This window comes from Taeniopygia guttata, chromosome 7 (assembly GCF_048771995.1).
Source record: "Taeniopygia guttata chromosome 7, bTaeGut7.mat, whole genome shotgun sequence".
NCBI lineage: Eukaryota > Metazoa > Chordata > Aves > Passeriformes > Estrildidae > Taeniopygia > Taeniopygia guttata.
This window is the reverse complement of record NC_133032.1, coordinates 33,194,312-33,221,822: the sequence shown is the minus strand read 5'-3', so window position 1 is coordinate 33,221,822 and position 27,511 is coordinate 33,194,312. Positions and strand designations below refer to the sequence as shown.

Sequence of the window (27,511 nt, the reverse complement as noted above, 5' to 3'; positions counted from 1 at the left end):
TAATGACAGAGTGTGCAGAATGACCCACATTACCTTCTGCTAAGTACAACTTTTAGAAAGCTTTAGCAGTTTATCATCACTATATGGTAATTATGACTTTTCTCAGATACAAATAATTATAGTTTTTATCAATGGTTCATGCCAAAACCAAGTCTTAAAAGAAATCAGCCCAAAGCAGGTGCACTGAGCTGTCAGACCTTGAAATTTGTTTTGAAACCAACCACCTGTTAGTGCAATTGTGTAGCTGTTCTTCCTGGCTTATGGGATTTCAGCTCAGCTGTTGTTCTCATGCTAACACTTATTTCCTTTAGGAATCAGCCTGTCCATTTCTACCAACCTACAAACTTGTGTGTCACTGCCTTCACAGGCTGAGCCAATGGATAAATGCAGAATGTCTGACGGAGCACCCCTGACCAATAACACACTTTGTTTACAAAATACTTCACAACTGCTGTAAGAAAATAGCTCAAAAATAGCATTTAACATCCTCTGTGACACATTTAATAATCGTCTCTGCTTCTTGTTTGTTCCAGACAGCAACAAAGAACACTTTTAATGGGCAATCTCAAAGATCAGACTTAGTGCTGGTGCCTGACTCACATCTACTGATAACAGAGCACTATTCCTGCTGCTGAAACCAAGTCTGAGTCAGGATTCCATCACAACTTTCTGTTTCTAAAGGTTTATAACTTCACCAGACGTTAACTCTGGGTTAGAGGTCAGCAAGGATACAGAACACTTAGCTGACAAAATCTAGAAGAAAAAAATCTGCCTACATGTGAGATAAAAGTGTGAAGATTATCAGAAGGACAATGGCTTCAGATGGTTTCTGTAACTGAGAAATGTCATGTAAGAAAGAACAATGTCCTTGCACTTAAGGGCCCAGCCAGAACTGCAGTCCCTTTATGCTCCACTTTGCTGTTTTCAGCACCCTTTGGACATCAGCCACCCCAGTAAAAGAACTGGACACTTGGGTGAGAACAATAGCTGAGCTGTTCATGAAAAATCTCCTGTGCCGGCCAGTCCCACTCATCTGGCAGCTCCACACTGCCCTCCAGGGAGGGCCATCCCCAAAATTAGAGTGCGTCCCTCAGTTTCCCACTAGCAGGAGAGAATTCTTTGGGAATAAACACATAAAGCAAGTAAGAGAAATACTGCGGACATAAACATGAAAATGTTATATTTCATGACATAAAAAGAGTAAAAAAAATTATAAAGATTAAATATTCCACGTGTTCTTATTCATGCATAGATAACTGTCATCCAAATGCCTTTTTCAAGCACCATATTAAATGAAACAATGAACAATTTATGGATAATAGTTCATAAATATATGCAGCACTGTATGTCCCATGCATACAGATATTTCATCATGTAAGACATGACTACTGGGTTTATGCATCATATGAAATGTGAGTTTTTTTCAGCTGTTTCAAATAATTTTGGGACACAAAAACTGTTGACAAGACATCTCCTATGAAATGTATTGCCCATCCCTGGCTGCAGAGCACGTTGTCTTGTGTTTATCAGAAGGAACATTTCCAAAATGCTTTGAGAAACTCAATTGTTATCATTGTCTGAACTTAAAAAGACTACACCTTTGTATAGAGTTCTGTCAAAAGAAATCCTGCTGCTTATCATAAGCACGTACTTCCCCAAAGTTCCTGTTTTTTTAGAAGTTTTATTAATTGCAAATGTTGTTTACTAGAGGAAAACGGTGACTGAAGCTCTAAAACAAAGAGAATAGTTGCAACTTTAATCCTTTCAATAAGCCTTTGTTTCCCATTGACTAAAAACTTCCTAAAGGAAGTAGAGCTGCGAAAATCCAGGAAGGAATTAGATTTGCCAAATTCTGTTCCTACTTGGATCTAGATGCAAAGGCTTTGTCATTCATTGTACAAATGTTTTAGCAAAAAGAGAATGATCAATTACAAAAATACACTTTTGCCAAGGTTGAAATTATTAATAGAAGAGCATTCCCTATCACAGAAGGCACAGTATGAACTTATATAACCTACAAAAATAAATAATATATTAATCTTTTAGCTGCTCCTGCCTTTTTTTTTTTTTTTTTCCTTCAGTGGCATGTTTTTTTCTTTTTGTTATCTAAGGCAAATTTGGATACTGGCCTGAAAATCATACAAGAACCTAGATAAGTAAACAAATATGGAAAGGAAAAAATCAAAGGCAACCTCTTAATTAAATTAAGCATGCTTTGCAGCATCCAAAATAGGAGACATCTTCAAGATCCATTTCCATGACAACAAGTAATTGCACACGAAAAAGTGTGCTATTGTGGCAATAAAGCTGAATTCCCTGAAGACCTTCCAGAGACACTACCAATTTGTTTTGTATTTTTCCCTACATGCTCTTTTTATCTCTGTACCACTTCATGCTCTCTAGGTTTTAACTTGCCAAACAAGTAGAGACTAGGTAAATTCGTTCTCTTTTATTCCATAGGGCAGAGGCTGTTTTAATTTCTTCTCCTAAAATAATTTAAAGGTGATTCCTGTCTCCTTCCCACCAACACTGGGCATATTGCAGCTTTTGTTTTCCTGGCCAATAGTATACTGGAAGATTAAAGAATATTTGAGCCACCATTTTTGTAACATGCTATGCAAGGACAGGTTATGGAAAGTGCTGACTACTTTTAGCTTCTTGTGGTTTCAGGGAAAATGTTGTTCAGCATATTTAAGTAAAATCAGTTAAATATTTTAACAAATGTCAAAGCCTTGGCCAAGTTTAGCTGCACTGCTAAGTTGCAAAGGCTTCGGTTTGAGCAGGTATCAGCTGTGGTTTAACATCACACCCATCTCTGTGTGCTCTGGCTCCAGCATCCTGACATAGGCTGGGCTTGAATTTCAGCCTGAGCAGCAGCAATTGCCTCTGGATGCCCAACAAGACTAATTTATGGCTCTGCTATGGAAACGCCCACATACCATTTGTAACTTGAAACACATATAACTAAATCTTGGAATAGCTTTGGTTTATGATATTACAGGTGCTAATGCCTAAGTTTCAAGGATATATCAGAAATAATTATTCACAACATCTTAAGCCTTCCTCTATGAATTTCCTTCATATAATAGAGATATGTGGGATACACCTCCAAAATTTCAGAAAAGTGTTTTTATAATATCAAATTGTAACAGGAGAAAGAAGTGAAGCGAAGAGAAAAAAAGAGATTTTCTGCATTCCACTTTTCATCACAACAGTTGACAGCCCCCTCCCTCCCTTGAAGATGGAAAAGCCAATTTTAATTTAAACTACAAACTGTTGACCAGGCCTCGGCTTGGCTTTGCAATTCACTATATGCCTGAGGGATAAATTATTTAGCATTAGCACATGGTATGTCATGTCTTGTTACTTAAGTGGAGGACGGCCTCCATCCAGCTGCACCCCCGGGGCCCCCCGATTGGCTGTGGGTGATGTCATTTCCATGTGCTAATCCTGGGCCAGGTCCTTGGGGACAGCGCTGGCCGCTCCCTCCCGGCCCCTCCGCCTCCCAGCCGGGTCTGGCCCCGGCTCTGCTCGTACTTATCGCGCTCAGGTTCACCGCAGGTACTGCCCCCACCGCAGGGCTCTCAGTGCCAGAAGGTGCGGCAGATGAGCTGCATCGCCCGCACGGGATGGTTTGTGTTCTTCGCAGAGGAGCTGTAATCAATTCAGCGAGATGGAAAACCAATTTTTGCTGCAGAGAATTTTGAGGAGTTTATTTAATCACATACTAAATTATTCTTAATTCCGTATTTCTGTTTTTCTATTTCCAGTGTATTACAGATTTTTGCTCGAAAAACCTATTTCCACACTGCAAGACAAAGGGACCCTGAACAAATTATCTGAGAGCATGAACTCTACAAAATGCTTTTTCTGGAAATTTTGCAATGGAATAATTAGCCACAGTGCCCTTTAAAAGGCCATCTTTTGTTTTCAGTTAACACCCTCATTGTATTTAAAGGGTTTTTCCTTCAGAGCTACCTTCAGGTCATTTGCCCCAGAGGAAATACTCATGCTAGTCACCATTGGAAAGCTCCCAGCAAAGAAATAAGGGTTACTGGGCTGGTTTCTTTTGACTGAATTTCACAGCAAAGTCGGTGAAATGCCAAGAATTACAGAGCACTGTGTCTCCGTGGTGAGGCACGAGATTTGCATCTGTCTGTTAGTTCAGGTTCAGGTTGAGCAGTGGTTCTAGGTGACAGGTAACGAGAGACATAACTGACACAGAAATCCACATTTGTTAATGGTACACTAGCATTTAAACACAATACTCAGTACCCCACCATCAGAACTTCGTTCTTGTGGTGAGGAATGAAAACTGACAGTGATTTGCCTTCTCTGACACTCAATCTTAGTTCTTTTCAACAGTTCATGAGAACAAAGCTGTGTGGTCTCATGGTGAAGTGATAATTCTCTGAAATAGAGGCAGAAGGGGAACTTTGCAAGGGGATTCCCACAAGAAGAGATGTTGAACCAGTGCAGTACAAAATGCTGCAAAATAAACAACTGTAGGACAGGAAATGAAGAACCCTAATTGATACCGCAAAAGGGATTAGTTAGTCAAATGTGAAAATTCAAAACTAGAATTTAAATCAGGACCGCTAACTCTTTCTCGCCCTGCACAAAATAAACAATCTATAGATTCACCAGCTGCATCCAGCTTTGATTTCTGTCTGTTCAAAGCTGGCACCTGCAGCCAGCCCTGGCTCAGAAATGCAGCATTGCTTCAAGCAAGCACCCAGCTGGAGGGAAACACCTGCATTTGCACTATTGCTCATCCTCTCAAAACTACCAGACCTACTTGTAGCTAACTAATAAACAGCTATTTATAAACAGGGTGATTGGGCAAGAGCTCAGAACTGCTATCACGGTAAGCACTGGGAAGCTACATTTGCTGGCCTAATAGAACAAAAGTGCATTTCGATTTGGCTCCACACTCATTAGCTGGCCACCTCAACATGTTTATTTATATGCATGTATCTTCAAGGCGGGTGCCAAGAGAATGGTGCCAGACTCTTTTTGGTGGTGCCCAGCAGCAGGACGAGGAGCACTGACCATGAACTAAAAAAGTTTCACCTCCACATAAGGAAGAACTTTTAAGTTGAGGATGGCAGAGCACTGCAAGAGATGCCCAGGGCAGGTGTGGAGTCTCCCTCTCTGGATACATCCCAAACATCCCTGGACACGTTCCAGATAACCCTGCATTGCGGGAGGTTGGACTGAGTGATATCCAGAGTCCCCTTTCAACCCACACAATTCTGTGATTCTCTGGTGTTACCTCTGGCCACAATGCGATGGACTGTGGAGCAGGGCGAGCGAGAACCACTGTACCTCAGCCCTGCCCAGCCCAGCAGCATTCGCCTCAGCATCATCAGCGCGGGGCTGGAGACGCCGAGACCGGCCAGGCTGGCGGCAGCTCCCGCAGAACGGCTCCTGAGGGGAGCGCAGCGCCACCGCCGCCATCGCCCCGGCCCCGCCCTCAGCCCGCCCTGAGGGCACGGCGGGCAGAGCGCGCCGGGGCAGCTCTCGCGATACTCTCTGCCGGCGCCGGGCGGGGCAGGGGCGGGCGCGGCGCTCTCGCGAGAGCCGGGCGCGCGGAAGCGGCGTGGCGCGTGCGGGGCCGTGAGGGGCCGTGAGGGACCGTGAGGGCCGCGCCCGCCGCCGCAGGATGCCGAGCGCCGCCGGCCGCGGGCACGGCCAGGACCGCCGCCCGGACAACGAGGACTCGTCGGCGGCTGATGTGGGTCTCCGCAGGGAACGCGGCGGGCGCGCTGTTAATGCTCCCCGGGGTGGGGGGCTGGGCACAGGCGGGGTTTGGCCGAGCCCGGGCAGGGTTTGGCCGAACCCGGGGGCGCATCTGCCTTTGGCTTTCCCCTGCCTGTCCCCCCACTCCCCCATCGCCTGTGTTCCCTGAAGAGCTCTACTCCCCCCAGAAACACCTGGGCTGCTCCTCACCAGCAGCAGGTTTCTGCAGGGGCTTCTGCCTTGTACCTGAAGATCGCAGAGCAGTGCTGATAAAATGTAGGCCGATGGTTCTTCAAGAAGAACAAAGTACTAACAATGAGCGTCAGTTCATTTTGTTATAAAGTAATTTGTGCTTATTGTTGCATCAGCGATAAGGAATTCCAAGTGTTGGTGGCTTTCCTGAAGTTACAATATGCCACAATTCTTCAAAAGCAGACAAGCAAACACCCTCCCCAAATAAAGTATTTAGTAGGAACTTTGGTTCGTCTGTTGAATAGAATAAAATGAATAAACCAAGGGGTTTTATTTGGAAATTAATGGGAAACCGGAATTGTGATATTTTGATGAAAATTGCCTTCCTCTGTGCTATACCTGGCAGATTTTGTTAACAGTTACGCTCCACCAGCCTGTGACAATTTAGTGTGCCTAAATATGGGAAGGAAATCTAGCTAATGTAGGACTCAAAGAGGTGTAGGCTGTTTGTAGAGATAATCACACTAACTTTCTGTGTAACGAGTGGTGAGTGTCGTGCATGGTTACTGTTGCTGAATTTTTTTTTTTCATCCAGGGCACAAGTTTCTTCTCTCCCTTGTGTGTCTCTCTTATGAGTCCAGAATGTATTTTTTTAATATTACTATTAATTATTTTGTGTTCCCTCAGTTAACTCAGTGATGATGATGTTCAGTTTTTTTGTGTATGCTTCTTTGATACATGTTTCTCACCTCCATTCTAGGATTATGCTAAGGAAAGATATGGAGTGTCATCAATGATACAATCCCAAGAGAAACCAGGTCAGTTGAAAAATAATAAAGCTTTTGCAAAAGAGGGGGTGGGAAAGAAGGAAAAAAGTTACTTACCAAATAAAAACCTTCAGTACTTCCTTGAGAAATCATTTACCAACTTTTTCATGCAAATCCCGCTGGCATTTTCCCCCTTTATTGGGATACATTTGGCCTTGTGAGACACTTGCACATGCTGGCCAGGGGACTGGAGCACAGCCTCTGAGGGAGCTGGGCTTCTTCTGCCTGGAGAAGAGGAAGCTGTGGGATGATCTTATAGTTTAAATCTACTTAATGGGAGAGTGTAGGAAAGATAAGGCCAGGCTTTGAAGGTGTGTGGTAATTGGACTAGAGGTCATGGACACGAGTCAGAACAGGAAATTGAGATTGGAGGGAAGAAAAAAAGCCATGAGTGTGGTTGAATATTGGAGCTCAGTTCTGGATTCTCAGTCTTTGCCCTTGCCTGCACTGTGCCTTAAACAGTCTGTTAGTTTTGTGTCTGTCCATCTCTGCAGACTACTTTAAAAATTACTAAATAATTGCGAATTATAATGTACTGAATTCTGAGATGTCAGGTTTTTTTCTGTGTTTGGAGTAAGTTCTGCTGTGACTTACTACAGCAGTGGTCTCTGAGTATGATCTGTTTGCTTATGCACCCTTCCATTTCTCCTGTATATGGGCATCAAATCCATTAATATTGGATATTAGTGTTTATGGGTTTTAATCAGTCATATCTCTGAATTCAGGAAATCCTGATTTTCTCCTGATGGGGAATTGGGATTCAGGAAAACTTAGCGGCTAGAGAAAAATCGCCCAGGCCAATATGCCAAGGAATATTAATATTTGTATTAAATTCAGTGCATGAAACAGTAATGAGGGAAAGTAACATACTGGCTTCTTGTAACTTCTTCATAATAAAACGTAAAACAGGAAGATCATCTGTGATTAGGTGATTTTTTTTTCTCCTTTGAGGGCGTGTTTTGGTTGATGCCCCTTTAGGAAGGACAATGCAGAATGTAGGGAAGAGAAGCAGTCACAAGAGCGCTCACAGGTTGAAAACAACTGAAGGGGAGCTTTATATCAGGAATGTAACTGGACAAGAAAATCAGCAGAGTCTGCATTAGCAGTCATTGTTGTATGCAATCCATTCTAGCTGCCAGAGCTAGAGCTAGCAACTGGAGTTGAATCACGCTGGAAGCAGCCCAGCTCTGTTTCCTTTCCCGAATCCGCCTCCTAGAGGAAACAACTGTGTGGGGGACCTGAGCTGGCAGATTGAGATGGCAGATCAAGTCCTGCTTTCATGGGCAAATGCCAACTGTCTCACATTCAAAAGAAACACTCAAAAGTACTGGGGAAAAAAGTATGTTGAGAAGGGAAATGATGAAAGCTACATAAAATTATATGAAAAAAGCTGAGCGTCATATTTAGTTGTGTGGTCTCCTTGACCTTTCATCCTTGTTTAAAAAAACTTCTCAGTGTGTGGGCAATGTTGAGTGAGTTTTCCATTTGGCTTAAAATGCAATCTACAGCTCTCCTGTTGTTCTGTAATTTTAGAAAGTGGTTATCCAGAACACCAAAAACTAGGTAACAATAAAGAACAAAATGTGTATAACAAAAAAGTTGAAGATCAGGTCCTTTCCTTGAGACTAATGCACTTTTGAGCTCTTGCCAAAGGGTTCACAAGAGGATGAGATATTATTTGTCATCAGGAGCTCCGCAAAGTGTTCTACTTGCCTTGGGTGCCTTGGAGGAGCTGCTGCTTGGGACAGGGAGTGGTGGAGAAGCACAAATAGGCATGTTCGTATCTGAAGTGTATTAACTTTGGTTCTGAAGTATGTGTGAAGTCTCTGCCTGCCATTTCTAAATCAGAGTAGCCCATGATGGTACGAGGTGTGGCAGCATCTGGTGAGCAGAGCCAACACAGCACAGCCCTGGTGGCAGCTCAGAGGGGCTGGAGGAGTGCTGCTGTTCTGCTTACTCCAGTTGCTGCACAGTCCTGGAATCACTGGCTGTACAGGGTACTCACACAGCTTACAGTGATCAGAACAAGTTATTCCTCTTTTCTAAGGAGTAAGCTTATTGTCCTTTTGCCGTACTGACAGATTCTTGTTCCTCTGCAGGTAAATTAAAACTTTTCTCAAGTTCACAACTTTGTTTCTCCACCTTTCTCTGTTGAGCTCACACACATCTATGCCTTCTTTCTTGGCCCACTTAAATCTTTCTTCTGCTTATGTTGGCTGCCCTGGCTCTCTGATGTTCTTGCCTCTTGTCATGTCAGGTCTTTAAGTCCTTCCTGCATGCTTAAGACTATGATTGCTGGTAAAACTCCATTTTTGGCCATTTCTTTTTTCTCCCCTCACACCCGTTATCTCGTATCCCCTCCCTGGAATCTACTTTCATCTAATACTCCTTTTGATTTTCAGGTTTTTATGTCAAACTTGACTTCTCTTTTTCAAATTTTTTCAGTACTTTGAAGATGCTGGCACTTCACAGAGACAGCACAAATATTGATCATAGTGTTATAAATTCCATGATGCAGGATAAATTATCTTAGTAAACAGATTGATGTGACAGGCAGGGAATGGGGTCTGGAGGTGAAAAAGTGTTGTTTTATGTATTCCACACAGCTTTTTGGACTTTTATCCTCTCCTCCCATGTTTAGAAGAGGTTGGAGTTCTGAGAGAAAAAGAAGGATATTTAGTATGTTGGAAAACATACTAAGAGATTGGGCTATACATTAAGGGAAAAAATAACTAGCTTTGGGAAGTGTCAGAGGAGGGAAGCAAAGTGGCATAGTTGCTACATCCAGCTCATTGCAGTGGAGCAGAGTGACAGGAACAGAGGCAATGGGCACAATGCACATCAAGAATTATTTTTTTTCTTGTGAGGGTGACCAGGGATTGGTACAGGTTGCCCAGGAAGAGTTTCCCTTCTTGAAAATACTAAAAATCCATCAGAACATGATCTTGGACAGCTGGCTCTATGTCACCCTACTTGTGTATGGTGGTGGGTGGGATGACTTCCAGAGACTCCTCCCAGCCTCAGGCATTCTGTGATTATGTGATCTACTCTCGGAAGAAAGGGCTTTATGATGTCACCTTGTGGATATTGTTTATTACCCTTTTTATGAAAGGTGAAATAGTTTTTAATAATTAATACCATATAACATTTGACAATGTGTTAAATATGTCTTTTTTACCCTTGGTGAAACATGAACTGTTAGGTATCCAAAAGACTTTAAAAAATATTTATCTAATGCAGATGGTTCCTGAAACACTAAGGATCCATGAAAGGTGTAACACCTCCTTCTGTCTTTATGCTTCTGGAAAATGTTTAAACTTTGTAACAATACAGTCTCAAGTTCACTGAGGTAGTTTTAACTGTCTGCATATCAAGCTCTTAGAAATACTGAAGGTTACAGATTTTGATGGTTGAATGTTTCTATAGGACTACACACAGTTTGAATATCAGAAACTGCTGGCAAAGGATAACATCTTTGTTCCCATTTCTACCTTCCCCAGCAGACCCACACACACATACATACACACTTTATGAATATATTTGAGTCAATTTCCTGCCACATTTCTCTGTGACAGGAGAAATGTTCCATTCTGTTCTGGATTTGATATGTGTCTGTGAAGAAAGAACTGCATTGCTCTGACATAAGCTAATAAAAGTTTTCAATCCCCTAAAATCCCCAGTGCAGAATAACAGGCTTGCAGGGCAAGCTGTGACTGGTATTCAGAGACAGAAGGAAGGAGTCCAGAGCAGCAGATGGTAATCTGGAGCAGGCAGAAGTTGTTTTTTTTCCCAAAACTTTAGAAAAGTTCTGTCAGGAATAGACTACAGTGTGTCTTAGCAAATTTAATGTCATTTTGAAACGAGGGAGAATTTTATGAGGAAAGAATCATGCAAGGAATAGCAACATGCACCCAGCATATTGCTAGTTCATAATGGTTGTATAGAATTTTTAAAGTCCTGATTTATTTAAAAATATTTTCCTTGATCAATTTTTTTCCCCTTTGATATTCAAATTCTGTCTTTCCAACCCATGCATTCCTGTTGTTATCTAGCTTTGCAGCTACATTGGATTTGAAGGATTCTTCTGATCCAGTCTTGGCTCTGACAGTGATGGTAGTGCTTGATCAGGTTGTCAAAGAGATTTTCGTAAAACAGATGTTATCCATTTATACAGTAATACTGACATTGCTCCAAAATGCTGTTTTTTTAATCAAAATAAATATTTTTAAATTTATAGTGTACATTTATTTGTGGTTTCTTTCTGTTCTTTATTTTAAATAGTAGTTATTTTACAGTTATATTTATCCTACTTATGTATGGTAGATACAGAGAGCAGTCACAACCCCTCTGAGCCTTTGTTTTGCTGGGTTCAGCACGGCAGCTTTGACCCTGCACAGTGCAGCAGGGCACACATCCCTTAGGCAGCAGAAACTCAGACTAATAAGTGCAGGTAGTACAGTGAAGCCCTATCAAAACCAGTTTAGTCATGCTGGGTTCTGTCATCCATGAACTACAGTGAGTCTTGCTGTTGGTAAAGTGCAGTTTGATCCTGCTGTGTAAGTCAAAAATGAACAATTTAAAACGACTGCATCTAGCACAAGTCACTAAGAAAGGAAATGGGATTTTGTGTGTTTCCAGTAAGTCAGTTATGCCATTGATACAAAAACCAATGTTTTGGATTTTTTATCAATTTTTATCAATAGCAATGATAGAAAGGGCATTTGGAGTTTAAAGTGAAAAACTGTTTTAAGATGTGTGATTTTTTTCTGTAATTCAGATAGAGTTTTGGTTCGTGTAAAAGACTTGACGTTGGAGAAAGCTGATGAAGAGGTTTGGGTTCGTGGCAGAATTCACACCAGCAGAGCTAAAGGTGAGAGGCCTCCAGGGCTTTTTGTTTTATTTCCTTGCTTCATTACTACAACCTTAATGTTTATTTTGATTTCATGGCCTATTGGTTACGTCTTGCATTCAAGAAAACTTTGCCACCTGGTTACTCAGGGTTGCCTCAGTGTTACTTTGACTGGTTCTTTTTTCTTTTACCACCTCTCTTTTTTCCCAAGAGGGAAAAGAAGATTTTGGTTTTAGCTGTGTGGAAATCACTTACTGTAGTTAGTGATTTTTTTAACTGTATTGCTAAATAATATATGGACAATTGTAAATAATAATGATTTTAAAATGTCATAATTCTCCTTAAGGTGTTAATAATTGTGAGATAAAACACTTTTAAACTTCTGCAGTAAAACATACTTGTATTATGAATGTATCCATTATCAGACAAGTTGTATTTCTTCTGCTGCACATGTATATTTTCACCACACCTTTTCTTTGACAGGAAACAAAAATCTGATAAAATTTCAGGATTCTTACTTTCGATTGCCTTATCTAATTATATCAATTTGGACTTCAAATAAGAAGCATCATCTTTCTTTAGTGAGACAAAAGGGAAACCCTTTTGTAGGTTCTCAGCAGTGTGGGCTGTCACCCTTGGCTGTCTGACAGCCATATTTCTTCCTGGAATCAGAAGTTCCCTCTGGAGACCAGGTTGCCATATGCAAACTTCAATAGGCTTTGGCCTTTGCAGTTGACATCAGATGCTGACAACTGTTGTGCTGGTTTCAGTTATGTTTGGCAGCTCTGTAGATATAAATAACTTGTCTTTCCAAGAACTGAAAAAAAAAGGGGCACGAAGAAATTATCTTCACAAACGAAACTTAACAGTAGTCTTAAAATTTGGAATTATGCAAATTAGGGGTGAGAATCCAGTACAGAATATCATCAAATATACCAGATTCATTTCTCTTTTTGAGAATTCATTTTCTTAAAACATGCCTGTCTTAATGAGTGTCTGTGTTGCAGTCGGTTAAAATAAAGAACTGCATTAAAATATATACATATGATGCATATTTTAATGTGTGTTAGAATCTTTAAACTAAGGAGTCCTCTGTGATTTCCTCAGTAATTTTGTAATGTAAAACTCTCAGTTAATTAAAGAAATTGTCAGCTCCAAAAGCTGTGAAAGTCGTGGTCATTACATCATGAAGTTGTTCAGACAGAAGACACTCCATCTTATTTAAATGTTACTGTTGATACTATGACTATATAAATTAGATTATCCTTAGGGCTTTTTTTTTTTTTTTTTTTTTTTTGCAATTATAGGAAGAGTTCAGGCTATTAACAGAATTCAGGATATCAAAAGCAGCTATCTATGCAGAAAGCATATGAAAAGCAGTGTAAAGTTCTGTGGTTGTTGATTGCTCTCTGTATTACATTGATATGTGGGATCATATATATGTTGATGTCAAACTCAGTAACATCTCTGTAACAAGACAATATGAACTTGAAAGAAGCTGTTGTAATCCTTCATTCTGTTTTTGGTGTTTTGAATATTTATTTTCAAAACTCTTTAACACAACCTGAAGAATGAAAGCAAAAGGAATTGATCATGGGCATGAATGATCTGAATTTATTGATAGTGTCTCTTGTTTCCTCTCGGTCCGACAACACAGAACAATTCTGACATTCAGGGAGTGCTGCTAGGGAATGCCATATGCTTGTTTACTTAAGCTTTGGGGAAAGAATCTTACAAGAAAAGCAAATGTTTAAGAGTAGAAGGTAATATTAGCCTTTCCCACACACAGCAAGGCACTATTCCTACCACTGTGGAAAGGAAGGCCTTGCAGGAAACAGGAAAATCATTCACAAAAACAAGCTCTAGTTTTTCTCAGAAACTTGAATTTGACTCCTAAATAACCAATGTAGCCTTTATTTAACCCTGACTGGTTCTGACCAATAAACCAAACAAAATTAATGGGAACAACTGCAGATTCCAGCTGTCTCCTATAGCAAGTCACTCATAAAGCCTGATGGAAATTAACTGAAGGATGTGTAAAGAATGGGATGTTGGGAATTTCTGAGGGTTGTACTAAAATTGAAGTGCACAGGGCCCTGTGGTTTGTATCACAGATTGAATAAATGTTATTTCTGGCCTTATTTTAAAGCCAGCCTAATCTACTAATCACATTTATCATTGAAAAGCCCTTGGGAAATTGGTCTGGGTTTGGCCAGGCAGCTGGGGCTTGTGCAGAGCGTTAGACCTGAAGTAGAGTTTGGGTTATGAATCCAAAGGTCTATGAAACATCTAAAAATAAGTATTCCACCAAGATCGATTTAAATATTGGATCAAATTTTATAATAAACCATGTAGAGTCTTCTCTTTGCTGGCAAATTTATGTAGCCATCATTTAATTTATATAACCAACTTTTTTTTATTCTTTGTATACATTATTTCCTTATATCCTTTTCTTTCATAAGGTCTTGATGTGCTTCTTTTTGATGGAATTATCTTATTTGTTCAGTGCCTGAACATTCTATGCATTTTACTGTGTCAGATGTTTTTAACCAAATTTCTTTTGAAACTTTTTATCTTTTAAGCATTCTTGTGGGACATGTTTTTTTAATAGGAGCTTAGAGTAGTTTACTGTTGAAAGTGAGTAAATTTCTTGCTATACCTCTCACCTAAACACCACATAAGTATTTTGAAACACATGGAGAAGATCCCATTGTCCAAATTTTTTCTTACTCAAATGCTTCCTTTCACGCATCCCTTGATCTGGAAAGGCTTCTAAGCATGAGCTAGATTTGATTATGGCTGGTCTTTTTGATACTTTATTTTGAATGCCTTCAGCTCTCAGGAAAAGTTCTCTTCCCTCTTTTAATCTTTGTGGCTGGGATATTTTAACCAGTGCTGTGAGTGAGGTCCGTTTGATCACTTATCTTCTGTGTGATTAGAAATGGTTGCGTTCTGCAAAACATCCTCTTCCTTCATGGAAACAGCTACTGTTACTCATGGCAGAGACATTTGAGTCCTTTTATAATGCAGATATTCATCACACTTCCAGTGTTTGAGATTAAGTACAACTGCCAGACTTTTGGATGAGGATCTGAGCCAGCTGGTCTTGGTGAAGATGTCCCTGCTTGTTGCAGGGGATTGGACTGGATGGCCCTTGAAGGTCTCTTCTAACCCAAACTACTCTGTGATAGCAGGTCATTTCATTATTTCCCTTTCTTGTAGTTGAGTTACATCCTGGCTGTCTTCAGCTGTGTGGTTTTTTTTGAACACCTCGTACATCAATGCTGCAGCTTTGATCATATTTTACTAAATTGTTTGTTACTAAAATCATGAAGACAAATACTATCTCCTGGGAAATACTGTGTCCAACCACACTGTAAGAAACACTGAGATGTCAGAAATGTGAGATATGACTCCCTTATCTGAAGAAACCTCAGCATATCATATTGTACTTTCTTTGTTGACTTGCTGGATCTGAAACAGCCTGTATTTTTCTAATTTAAATCTGTTATTTAATGTTTGCCTGCAATAAATATGTGCATCTGAGCCATATTGGATATTCCAGCCTCTGGGGTACAGAAATAGTTGTACTCTGTTTTCTGAAAATACCTAATTAATCTTGTTGCATTTTTGTTGTAGGACAAGATAAGTTATTTTCAATAAATATAATTCATATTTTGTAATAATAATAATATTTTGTACTAGTTTTGTATGTTTGCTTTTATTTCCATGAGATTGTGTGTCAAGGGTTCTGCATTTATTTTCTGATACTCTTATCTGTAGCTATGTGTCAGGAATGGTAATCTGCATAATTACAAATGAAAACTGTAGCAGGCCTTTTAGTGTCAGCTTACATGTTAGGTATGTGTTGGTTTGTTGATTTAGAGTTTTAAGTCAGCAACAACGGGGAAGTAGCTGTCTATAACAAAACTTTGGCTTCTTCCTAGTCTCAGCATTTCAATGGAAATATTATGACATTTTGAGTCAGAACTTGGGGTTAAAGTGATTGGTGCCTTTATCAGATACTGGTACACCAGTGAAACATTTGTTGTTAATTTCTCTCTAGGAAGAAGCATTTCAAATCACCATATTTCCTTAAAACTAAGTTAAGGGATAAATGATTATTAGAGATGTGAGAATTATGAAATTTTTTTTTTTTGTAACTGTCAGCTAAACAGATTAGAAAGATCTTTGTTGACTTGGAAATACCCATTTAAAAGTCAACAAAATGCACTATATTCTTTGTACCTCATTATTAATTCCTATTAACTTCTTTTTCCCTAAGCTGTTCATGAATAAATTGCTCTTACAGGAATTTTTAATTGGGTCTTTTAGGTTCTTGTCATTCACTAGAATCAATACTCCTTTTGTTCCCCTTCATTCTGAATGTGTGGTGTATTATAGAATGAACATTGTTGGTTTAGTCCTTGTGGTGCAAAATCAAGCCCAGTTCTCTCAGAGCAGCTTTGTAAACTCTACAGCTTTGATTTGAGAAGACGAGAAAAAACGTCTTTAAAAATAGTTTAGACTTGAAGTACTTATGAGGAAAGAAACAAGGAAAAGGATTATGTATTTCTTGCAGTTGAAGGAAAAGTTACTTTAAAAGTTATGATTTGTTGTTTTGTCTAAATATTCTTTATCTTGGAAGGCTTACTGTTATTTTTAGAAAATGACCATTCAAATGTTTAGAGATGTAAGGCACAATTATTTAATTTATCTCAATGTTTGTGTGTGTGCACATGCACAGCTGAGGAGTTTGAAGCAGCTTTTTGGAGGGAGGGCAGCTATGAATGAGAGAGAGAGATGCACAGTCTTAAAAGCTCAGTTTATATTTAAGTAGTAAAGAATTTTTTCTCATTCACAAAGACCTCGAGTAACTTGTCCTTAATACACCTGTGTTGCTTCTCTTTGTATTCAGGGAAGCAGTGTTTCTTAGTCCTGCGTCAGCAGCAGTTTAATATCCAGGCTCTTGTGGCTGTGGGACAGCATGCAAGCAAGCAGATGGTAAAGTTTGCTGCCAAGTAAGTAAGCAATTATATCCTGTTGTCAGAGTAAACAATGGTGGGAACCAGGACTCCCAGGGGTTGGGACCATTTTCACACATTAACATCAATGCTTCGTTTGTTTTAAAATGTAGTTATTTAAATTGTCAGCTCTCCATTGCGTTGAATACATTATAGTGACAAAAGATAAAATAGAGAACAGGCTTGAAATTCATTCTGAACTGCTGAAGCAGCATTCTCTCGCCATAGACAACCTACGTTTTCTTCCAAGCTGGCTAACAAAAAGTCTGGCAAGCTGAGCTTAGTGGGACACTTCATTTGGTGTATGGTGGTGCTGTGTGTCTGCACATGTTCAGTGTTTTTCTTCTACCAGACATGCAGTGTAGTAATACATTTTATACTTAGAACTGATGTGAAGAAGTCCCATATTGCAAGTGGCTTACTGAGTTGAAGAAATTAAAAGTAGCTTCTCTGCACTGGGTTAGTCTTATCTACACCTTATTTTTGTCACTGAACTTTTAATTAAAAAAATTTGGCGGGGTAATAGTTAGACTTGGCAATTGAAAAAATGTTTGTTGCAGCAATTTGAATTCAGTTATTTGGTTTGTTTTGTTCCTAAAGATAAAAAATGACCTTTCCCTTCTGTTTGCCTCCAGATTTTGCTTTCAGGTTGTCCTGTAATAAATATGCTTGTGTGACAAATGTGCTTTATAGTAGAGCTTTAATCATGTCTGCCTACTTGTTCACAAATGGAAATGTGGATCAATTCTGTGCAGTTTATTTGGTGCAGAATATGTTTAGCATGTGGCTGTGGCACTCGAGTTGCTTCTGTGCAGTTCTTGGCACTCCTCTCATGCCTGGGAAGGGAGCCCCCACTAATTAGCTGCAAAAGTGCTACAGCCTTCAACCTTCAATATGTCAGGGAGGGGAAAGATTCATTATAGTAGAGACTTCCAGAAGCCAAGTTAAGAAGGTTGGGATAATGCTTCTGCTGATGGTGTTCAAGGCAAGAGGAAAACAGAACCAGCAGTGTTTGTTGTTTGGTGCTCAGTGCTGGCAGTGCCAGTGTGAAACATGCTGTTCACAGGTGTTTATGAGCCAAAGTGAACTGTTCTGTTTCTTCATGAAATGATTTGTTCCTTCCAGTGCTTGGAATCTCTGAAAAGAATTAAGTGTATAATGTACTTGTTCCCTAATTCATCTCCCTCAAAACTCCCAACAGTCAGCCTGTACTCCCTCGAGAAACTTGTGCTACAGAACAGTGGAACAACTCTTAGAGTTGTGATGCACACTCTTCTATTCTCCAGTTCTCTCCAATATCTTTCTTTTTCAATTTTCTTCGTGGTTCTTCCCTCCACAGCTGAATTTCTTACACTTCATGATTGGTAGATCTTTGTGATTAGGAGCTCATGAAAGGGAAGCAGGTCTTTACTTAATTTTTTCCGTATGCTGACTGCCACTTACAAACCTTCTGTGATAGTTTTTTGTGTTTCACTGACCTTTTTTTACTCCATTAGTTTTCTGCCAGGTTAGTGATTTAAATCAGGTGATGGAGGTCCAAAGCTAACAAGGAATGGTAAACGGCAGAAGAGGGTATCTGGAAGCAGTAGCGGGTAAAGCTCCTTTCTCTTCTGGCAGCAGTGAGCTGTTCAATCAGGCAGAACCTCATCCTTAGGTTCTTCCCAACTCCCTGTCATCTTCCCTCTTGATGAGACAGACTTGAATTTCTTAGAGTAGCCAGACTGATAATGTTTATACTGTGTTTTGACTTTTCCTTCTGCTCCTTTTTTGGGATAGCATTTGCGAGCAAAATCCTGGTATTTCAGCGTCACTTACTTTGTAGCATTCATGTTTCCCATATTATTTGTGCTTCTGAATGATTATATGCTCATCATGTTCTCTGACTGGTGTAACTCTGTTACAGGCTTCTGGATTTTCTTTTGGGGGTTTGCTTTTAGATTTTTTAACCCCATTAGTGTAGTAATCTTCTCAGGATTCCTTCCCACCAACAAACCTATTTATTAATATCCTGCCATGCTCTCACTTTTTCCAGTGTTTCATCTCCTACAATTCTGTCTGCTGCTGGCACTGCAGCTGCCTCAGAGGCTGCTGCTGTTCCCTGCCTGGTAAGTGCACATGGGGTCACTGTGTCAGCAACACCTGAAGCAGATCCCCAGTACGTGCCTGTCCTCAGTCACTTCCCTGCTGCCTTTCACCTGCTCTGGAGTGATCCCATTATTTCTAGCAGATGAGGCTGGGCTTAGATGTCTAAAAATAACTATCCTGTTTCCCTGCCTTTCTCAGTGTCTTTTTTTATCATCTCATTTCCTACATGTTAAATGAGGAAATACACATTTATTGAAGAAAACATTTAACTCAAATATCTTGAATTTCAATTAAATTGCTAAATGTTTTCACTGTATATTTATAGTATGTAAACTATATTTTCCATGTACTACTTTCATACTGTGTCCACAACTTTGTTGAAAATATTTTGTAAAATTCTGGATCTTGAATTTTTAATTTTAGTTGATTAAATAATGAGCATTTTTCATACAAATTTTCATAAATTATAAACAAACCGGTTCCTCTTTTAGATATTGGCACATGGAAACCAAGAACTTTCATAATGTTCTGTGGTCAGCAACATTCATACAGTAATTACCACAATCATCATTAGAATGTGAGTTTTTAGTGAAAGATACTTTATAGTGGTTCAACTCAGGTTTACAAAGAAATTTCTGTGAGTTTAACCATGGAAAGTTTCAAGTTGAACTTCCAAAACAAACATAACACAGAGGCAGTTGAGATTCTGGATTGGCAGCTGTGAAATTGTTCTGTCTTTTATCAGAAAAAACAGTTCAGCTTGGTCCTGCAAGGGATGCTGCATAAGAGAAACAGTTAATTGTCCCTTTTAGACAGCAGAGGTACCAGTTAGTAATTTATCTTAGTAATTCATCAACCTGCTTTTTTTCCATCAAGCTGGGGTGTGGCTGGTTTTGGTTTTCTTTCTCCTTTTCTATCTCAGCATTGAGCCTTTCCTGCCACCCCTCTGCCAGAGCCACGTGAGCTGATGGAGCAGTTGAGAGTGGTACTTAACAGATTCAAATCCAGCTCATCAAAAATTTGCACAGGAAGTAACTTGAGGGCTCTTTGTAGTAGATTGGAGAGTAAAAAGGCAGGAGAGAGATTAAAATGGAGGGGGAGAAATGGTTAACTTGTACGAAAATAATTCACAGTGTAGAAAAATATATGTAAGTTCTTTAGCTAGATAAATTGGTAGTACCAGGAAGACTGAGAGATATTGCAGAATGTTTATCCATTTCTGTTTAATTTTCATATCAGAAGATTGGAAGAAAATGTCAAATTGCAGCTAAGTTTGTTGGTGACACAAAAATTGGACTGGTAAATAGGGACTCAGGAGTGTGTAGTAACCAGGGTTCCTTTAGAATAATCACTTCAATGCTCTTCAGTGTGAATTTGTACCTTTGTGATTGTTTGGTCAGATTTTGTGGGTGTTCAGGATTGATAAATAGAAGAATGCAGAGAGAAATGTTAGATTGTGATAGATAACTGACTTCACAGGAACCCATGCAGTTCTCTGACTTCTAGAAAAAAGCATTAGTGTAATATGTGCCTGGTTTTAGGCAGTTCTGGAATATTTTGTCCACTTTTGTTGTCTTTGTATCTGAATACGTGTCAGATTGGAAAAGGTTGGTGGTGAAGTTGCAAGAAGAAATGATACATGGTCAGGCAAATCTGCCTTCTGCGAGACTAAAGAAAACTGTTCTGTCCTGGAGAAATTAGTGGGTGATTTAAATCCCAGTCTGGTGGTGCTGTGCAAGGTTTTCTGCCAGTGAGGTTTCTATGCATTGCAGATACAAAGGTATGACAGGATGCAATGAACAGAGGATGAAATTAGGGGAATTTAGAAAGAAAATAAAGTGTAGGTTTTTTAGGGAAAATTACTAAAAATGCATTGTGACTTTTGTTACTTAAAATTTTTAAAAGCACATCGGCCTCTTTTTTTTCCCCAGAAGGTATCTAGGTTCAACCAAGTGTTAGAATGTTGGTATAGAAGACCAATCATTACATTTTTAGAATGAAGAGAATAAGATCAGGTGTTTACCTGGCATTTTGGTATGCAGTGTCAGATATTTTCCTTTCAGGGAACGTCATGCATACTAGCTGTATTTGTGCAGAAAGGATTACAGTTGCTCTTGTTGAATACAAAATGTTTATACTGTTAACTACTTAAAAAATACACTAATTTTTTGAAAGTAAATAGTTGCCTTCATTTTCACTGGCATTCAGATAAAGGATCATTATATATTAAGACAATTATTTAATATTTTTCATTTCATAATATATCCCTATAATTTGTGCCACCTGCTTACAGAAAGGTGATAAAGAAAAAGCAACAAAATGCCAGAATAAATATAGGTGTTATAGAAGAAGTAAGCATTTTCTATTTAAAACCTGTAAATAACCAAGTTTCTTCCTGTTCTTTGGGCTTTTGACCAAGAAAGTGTTGATTGTCATTCACTTTGGGAGGCCAGCATAGGGTTCAGCTTGCAACATGAAGCTGTTGATGAAAGATGTTGTTATAAAGACTGGAAGAATGCAATCCTGTGGTTAAAAGAGAAAGTCTTGGCTAATAGACATGCAGCTAATTAAGAGGGACATAAGGCATCTAGTGGACACTTTAGAAATTATAATCTTGATTTTTTTGAACAAAAGCAGTTTCCTATGCAGAGAAAATTTTTATTGTTGGATTTCATGAGTCTATATACTTAAATAGTTTCTTTTTGGATTAAACAATGTAAAGATGTCATCTGTCTTTTCTTAATGCCTTATGCATCCTACTTTAGTTTCTAGTTTCTGGTAATATTAACGACATGTGTAAATGTTGTTGTCCTTAATGGAAATGGTGGTATTTTGGCATGTTTTTCTGCTACTTGTTCACTTTTGTTGGTGTTCAGGGGTTTTCTGTTACCCAGGGGAATTTTATAAAAATTACCTAGATGACTTATTCCTGCTGCTGTGGAGAATGCTTTGCTGTAGTTACTGGCATTTTATTAGAGCATCTTGTTCCTTGTTGTAACTTGAACTGAAAATGCCTTTTCAGTAACATCCTCGGAATTACCTGTTGGGAGCACAGCAGCACCTTCCGGGTTTCTGTAGTTTATGTTTGATGCAGTGTTACGGACTTCAGACACTTGCAGCTCTAGGTCTTGTTTGAGTTCAAACAGAACTCAAAACACAAACTTTCATTTCCACACTGGATTAAATATGGAGTTTAAATGAGGAAAAGCACACTTTTTAATTATCAAATGAAATTTAGAGGAGATGATGGATGTTTATAAATATAAAGATGGTCACATGCAGTAGGACCCTTCCTAATGCTTTTGTGTGCCCAGGCAATTACTTGAATCTTTGGTTACAAGGACCTACACAGTTAGGAAGTCAGTTGAAATGCATCTTCAAATTATGGCAAATGTAATGACTAAGAAATGCTACAGTTTCAAATATGTTCCAGATCAAGAAACATGTTTTAATTGCAACTCCAGTGTATAAATGGAGAGAAAGCTCAATTTATCCTACGTGCAAAGTTATAGTTATGCAAGTTTGCAAAGCAACGTTGCAGTTACAGTGATGCAAAAGTCAGTTTCTTCCTGTATTTTTAACCTGAGACAATTTTACATGTCTTAAATTCCTTGCATGTTCTGATCAGAGCTATGTACAGACTTCACTAACAGTTCTCATCCATGGGATCACCAATATAATTATGAATCCTTACAGCACATTTATGTTTAACTATTATTTTTTTTCACAGCACAGAGAATTTCCTTCAATAAGTTTAAAACATTATTTGCTGTTATTACTGAGAAGGCTTTTATTCACCAGATTAGAAACTGGTATTTTCAGTGAAGACAGTGCTAGTCATGTCATTAGTGGTGTTTTCTGGACATTTGCCAAAAGGAAGCAGGAAAAATAGAAACATTTTAGGGGAAAAAAGTTCACATAAGAGTAAAACTTTAATTTTTGTAAACATTCATGCATTCAAAAAGCAAAGGGAATTTATAGTTACACTTAATACTGGTTTAGCATCATGTATTCTCACAAATGATCATATTCTCTTGCACCCAAAGCACTGTATTGGTTCCACAGTCTGTGTGAGGAGTTTCAAACAGAATCATTTGTAATAGAAAGTACTTGGAAGCACTTGGTGTCATTTCAATTATCCTTTCTCATATTTGTTGCCTCTGCTAAACTAATGGAGATGGAGGCTCACCCATAACTAAATGGATTCTTATTTGAAGCCTGCTCTCAGCCTCTGCTTTGTACAAATTTAGTCGTGATCTGAGCAGCTGTAGCTCTTCTAAAGTGTAAATGTACCAGAAGAACACGCTGTTCACTAATTTAATGCAGTACATGGAATTACCTGATGGTTAAGCACGTCAAGCATATGAACCACCCTTGTCTATTAACTTTAGAGCAGCTAATAAGTTCTATCATCTGAAAGTATTACCATAAAAAAAGTGTAATCAGCTAAAATACTCAAATTTGGCTTTTTATTTTTTAGTTAATTGGAATATACTTATAGTGCCACTGTTAGGTTTTGAGAATTTGATTCTTGAATTTTCCACTGTTATTTTAATATCATAAGATTTTTATTAAAAGTAAAAAAAGTGCCAGCCTTGCAAAGTTATAGGTTGTTAATGGCTCTTTGCCTTGCTGCTTTTAGCAGTGGCCAGCTTGTCTGATGACATCCTCACTCACCTCTTATTGTTTGCAGTTAAATTGTGGGGCCTGATACTTCCCTGCTGTCTAAGGGCTTAGGTGGTCAAGTGCCGTACATAAAATGCTTTTTAGCTTTCTCAAGAAGGACTCATAAGTTAAGGATTAATTGGAACATTAGTTTTCCTAAAAAGGAAAGTTAATATTTTTAGATATTTGTAAACTAACAGAGAGACAGAATGAAAATATATTTCCAGTGAGGGTAAGATTAGCTGTAGAAAAGTGTTGGTTTAAACTCCAGTGCCTTAAATGCATAAATAAAAACTGCTCATACAAATTCTTTTCTCACCTCTGACTCTTGAGGCTTTTGTTATTGTTTGCTTATAGCATATATACTTTATATCATATCTTTGGAAGACTTTCAGGATGGTGTGTGGTGTTCTAATGTACTATTAGTGACTGTGATTGGGGAGCAGTTAGGATCTCCCCTGTCACAGAGAAATTACTTTGGAGCATCTTGCATCTTTCAGTCACAAGTCATGTAGTTTAAACAAGCTGAACTAGTTTTGATTTTCCCCTTCAGTCCTAGGACTTCCCTTGAGTTTGTTGTTCTGCTGGTGAAGGCACATCTTGCAGATAATTGCATCAGCTGACACATATAAGAGTGTCTGTGGCCTAGAAAAAGAGCTCTGCCACTTGTCACTTTATATATAAACAACACATAGAGAATGGGCGAGCACTCGGCTCAATCATAATTCTTTCCCTCTCATGTCTTCCATCTCAGTTTGAATTCATTGTGGCTGGGGATATTTCAGCAAACTCCTTTATTAATCAGTAATTAGATATAAAAGTAACTTCAGACTCTTGTCTGTTGTTCAGCAGCCCATACAGTGCATGAATGGTGCTCAGTGCTGAAGCTGCTGCAGTGGGCAGTGGAACTTACTGAGCTTCTGTCCTCTCTTTATTGCCAGCATCACCAAAGAGAGCATTGTGGACATCGAAGGCGTTGTGAGGAAAGCACATCAGAAAATCGGAGGGTGTACTCAACAAGACGTTGAGCTTCATGTTCAGAGGGTAAATTTTTGAGCAAATGGAGCACTGCTTAATTGTTTGATAGATTATCTGTTGAGACTGTCTGTCTGCGTACATACATAAACTTTGTCAGTAAGGAATCCCATGTCAGAGAATTAAACTGCTTTAAGCTACAAATTTCAGTGTTTTATATGTAAAAATTAAACACTTCTGGTTTTAAGATACTTGGAGTTTATATTTCCCTGTTATTTATCTGCCATTTGAATTACAATATCAAGTAAAATAAAGTATCTCTCTAGAACAATTTGGCTAGAAAAGCTTGTGATTCAAGTTTTTGATTCTTAACTGCAATAGGTACTGGAAAAAAAGTCTGCTTCTTTTTAAGTGCAAGTCGGGAGTTTCTTTTTTATCGGAGTTACAATCTTCCCCTTAGTACAATGGACTGGAATACATAATTCTCACAGAAATAAACTCTCAGTGGCTTAACAGTATGGAAACTTTTGAAATCTAAAGTTCCTGGAGCTTGTGCTGTAGGGTTGGAGGAAGTGTAACTTTATAATTTGTTTAAATAGAAAGCATATTTAAACCTTTATGTAATATCCTTTTCTTCTAAAGGTTTTTAACTAAACTGTATGCCTACAATACAGCTGAAACCCAGTCGCCTCAGGACTGGAGCACAATGGCTATTATAGCAGTGAGGTAAATCTTAGCTAACAGCACTTCTGTGTTTCTTCAAAATCTGCAGATTTTGAAGAAACATATTTTAATATGTGTGCAGATTACCCTATGCTTGAGTTCTCTGAAAGAACATCAAATTCACTGCTCCTCTAGGAGCAATAGTAGACTGTAAGGCACAGCAAGGTGGTTTTCATTCTCTGACTGTATTTTAGTTATCTCATAAATTTTTGAATCTGAAATAGCTCTTTTCAGCTGTATTCAGATGATAAGTAAATGATACATTAACAAGGAGAAGAATGGGATGATCTTGCTGGAATCAGAAACTAAAACTCAGTGAAATCTGGTATATTTAGAGCTGGTATTCATGCCAAAAGGCTTGTCCCTCAGGCTATATGAATTTGCTCAATTTGGTCCTTCCCAGAAGAAGAAAAGATACTTCAAATCTTTCAAAGGGAAAGCAAGAACTAAGCACTTCAGTATTGTCATGAGAATGCACAACGTATCTCAAGTACTGGAATAAAATCACAGTCTTAGAGCCTGCAGCCTATGCAAACACTGTTTCAAGTCTCTGCTAGAAATACCCTTTTGTAAATGACACCTCCTTTTGAGCAGAGCCTCATGCTATTTCTGTTCTCTCTCAATTTCAGATCTATGTGATCAGTTCAGCTGAACCCCGGCTGCCCTTACAGCTGGATGATGCTGTTCGACCAGAAGTGGAAGGAGAGGAGGTGAAAACTTTGCATCCTCAAATGCTTTTTTTTGTCTTTGTAGCTGAACAAAAGCACAAAAGCCAAGCAACTTCTTTAATGCAGTAATTCTGGGGGTTTGTTAGGTTTGCATTTTACTTCTTTGTGCTATCCAGAACTGTGTTCAACATCTTTATAGTTTGATGTCTGCTGAACTGCAGTTGAAGGTCAAAACCAGAGGCTTTCCAATCCTGTGTGTGTGTGTCTGCTGCATCCTCATAGTTGAGTTCTGCCTGTGACCTCTGGGAGAAGTTATACCTTGAAGAAGTTACACCTTGAATTTTCTATGCTGCCAGTTTGCTCTGTGTTCTTTCTAGAATGATCTAGATGTTCAGCTGAATGTAGAAATAACCCTTTGCTTTTAGCCAGAGGGTGTTTTTCTCCATTGATTTTGGTTTTTTTGAAGTTTTGGGTTTGTTTATTTTTTGGATTCACTATGTGCTTTTGTGCAACTGTTTAGGATGGAAGAGCTACTGTAAACCAAGATACAAGACTGGACAACAGAATCATTGATCTAAGGGTAAGGAACATGCAGTGCTGCAGGCTTGCCTGCAAGTGTTTATTCTTCATGTTTCTAGTCCACAAAGTAATAAAAGTCATGGATTTGATGGAATTGTATTGTTGGCCAGAAGAAAAACAAACAATATGTTTTTGTGATTTTGTGTGGTATTGTAAAAGCACGGGATTCTTGAATCCTAAATGTTTGCCTTTACTGACATTAATTAAAGAACATATATTGGTAGTTCAAAGGGAAACACTGATGATTTGACATGTGACTGTACATCTGAGCTTTTTAGCTGCAAAAGTCAAAGATGACTGAGTAGGGACAATTTACGAACAACATTTTTTCTCAGATGTAGTTTTTGTTATCCAGAACCTGTAAAGAGCTTGGTTTTGAAGTACAAGGTGGAAGTTCTGAGATTTAACAGGCCATTGAGGTGCTGTAACATATGCCTTACCAGAGAAGTTGTACCGGCCATAGTACCAATCTTATTCTCTTTGTTGTTTCCACAGCATTCGTGTATTTTCCTTTTTTTTTCCCTGAAACACCTTTCTTTATCCAGGTCCTATACACCCAACCTTCTGTGAATTCACAGACCTCCCAAATATTTACCATTTCTAATCAGCAACAAAATAGTCTACTAAATTACTTACAGAACTTGGATTTGGTTTTTATGAAACAGCAGCTAACATTTAAGTGTGTAACTAAGCATTACTGACTTGAGGCATCTTGGCCTTTTCCTAGGCTTTTTGGCCATTTTAGGCTCTCCACAATAAAATTTTAATCAATGTTGAATGAAGACTGTGCTTAGCACATTTTTTTTGATACCTAGTACTGTCTTCAGAGTTCTTGATAATGGCAGTTTCTCAGTAAATCAATCTTTGCACCTGAGAAATAAAACAAAATAGTAATGTACTGGAAAATTTGGAAAAGTTCTGGCAGTGAGAGACTTTCAGCTTTTCAACATCTGATCTCCTTATTTCAGCAACTAAAACTACTTGTGTCAATTGTTTACTTGTACCAAAGTTAATTTCTTTTTACTTGACCTTATGTACAATACTGAATAATTTCAGTCTGTGGTTACTTTTCATCATATTGGTCTCCTAATCTGTCTTAAATTAAGCCTTTAATGAAAATAATTCTATACTAATGATTGAAAATGAAAATCATTTGAGAGATCATCAGCTTATGGTAGTGCT

At 38.7% G+C, this 27,511-nt stretch overlaps 1 protein-coding gene across 1 annotated transcript in view; it reads left to right on the top strand.

Annotated features, from left to right (window-relative positions):
* Window positions 1–5,569: 5,569 nt before the first annotated feature.
* Window positions 5,570–27,511, top strand: part of DARS1 (aspartyl-tRNA synthetase 1) — a 36,808-nt gene continuing 14,866 nt past the window's right edge. The window contains exons 1-7 of the mRNA XM_030278105.4: window positions 5,570–5,737; window positions 6,695–6,752; window positions 11,539–11,631; window positions 16,529–16,631; window positions 24,326–24,428; window positions 25,712–25,792; window positions 26,271–26,330. Of these exons, the coding sequence (XP_030133965.1) occupies window positions 5,666–5,737; window positions 6,695–6,752; window positions 11,539–11,631; window positions 16,529–16,631; window positions 24,326–24,428; window positions 25,712–25,792; window positions 26,271–26,330 (570 nt within the window). The 5' untranslated portion in view covers window positions 5,570–5,665. The remainder of the gene's footprint in view (window positions 5,738–6,694; window positions 6,753–11,538; window positions 11,632–16,528; window positions 16,632–24,325; window positions 24,429–25,711; window positions 25,793–26,270; window positions 26,331–27,511) is intronic.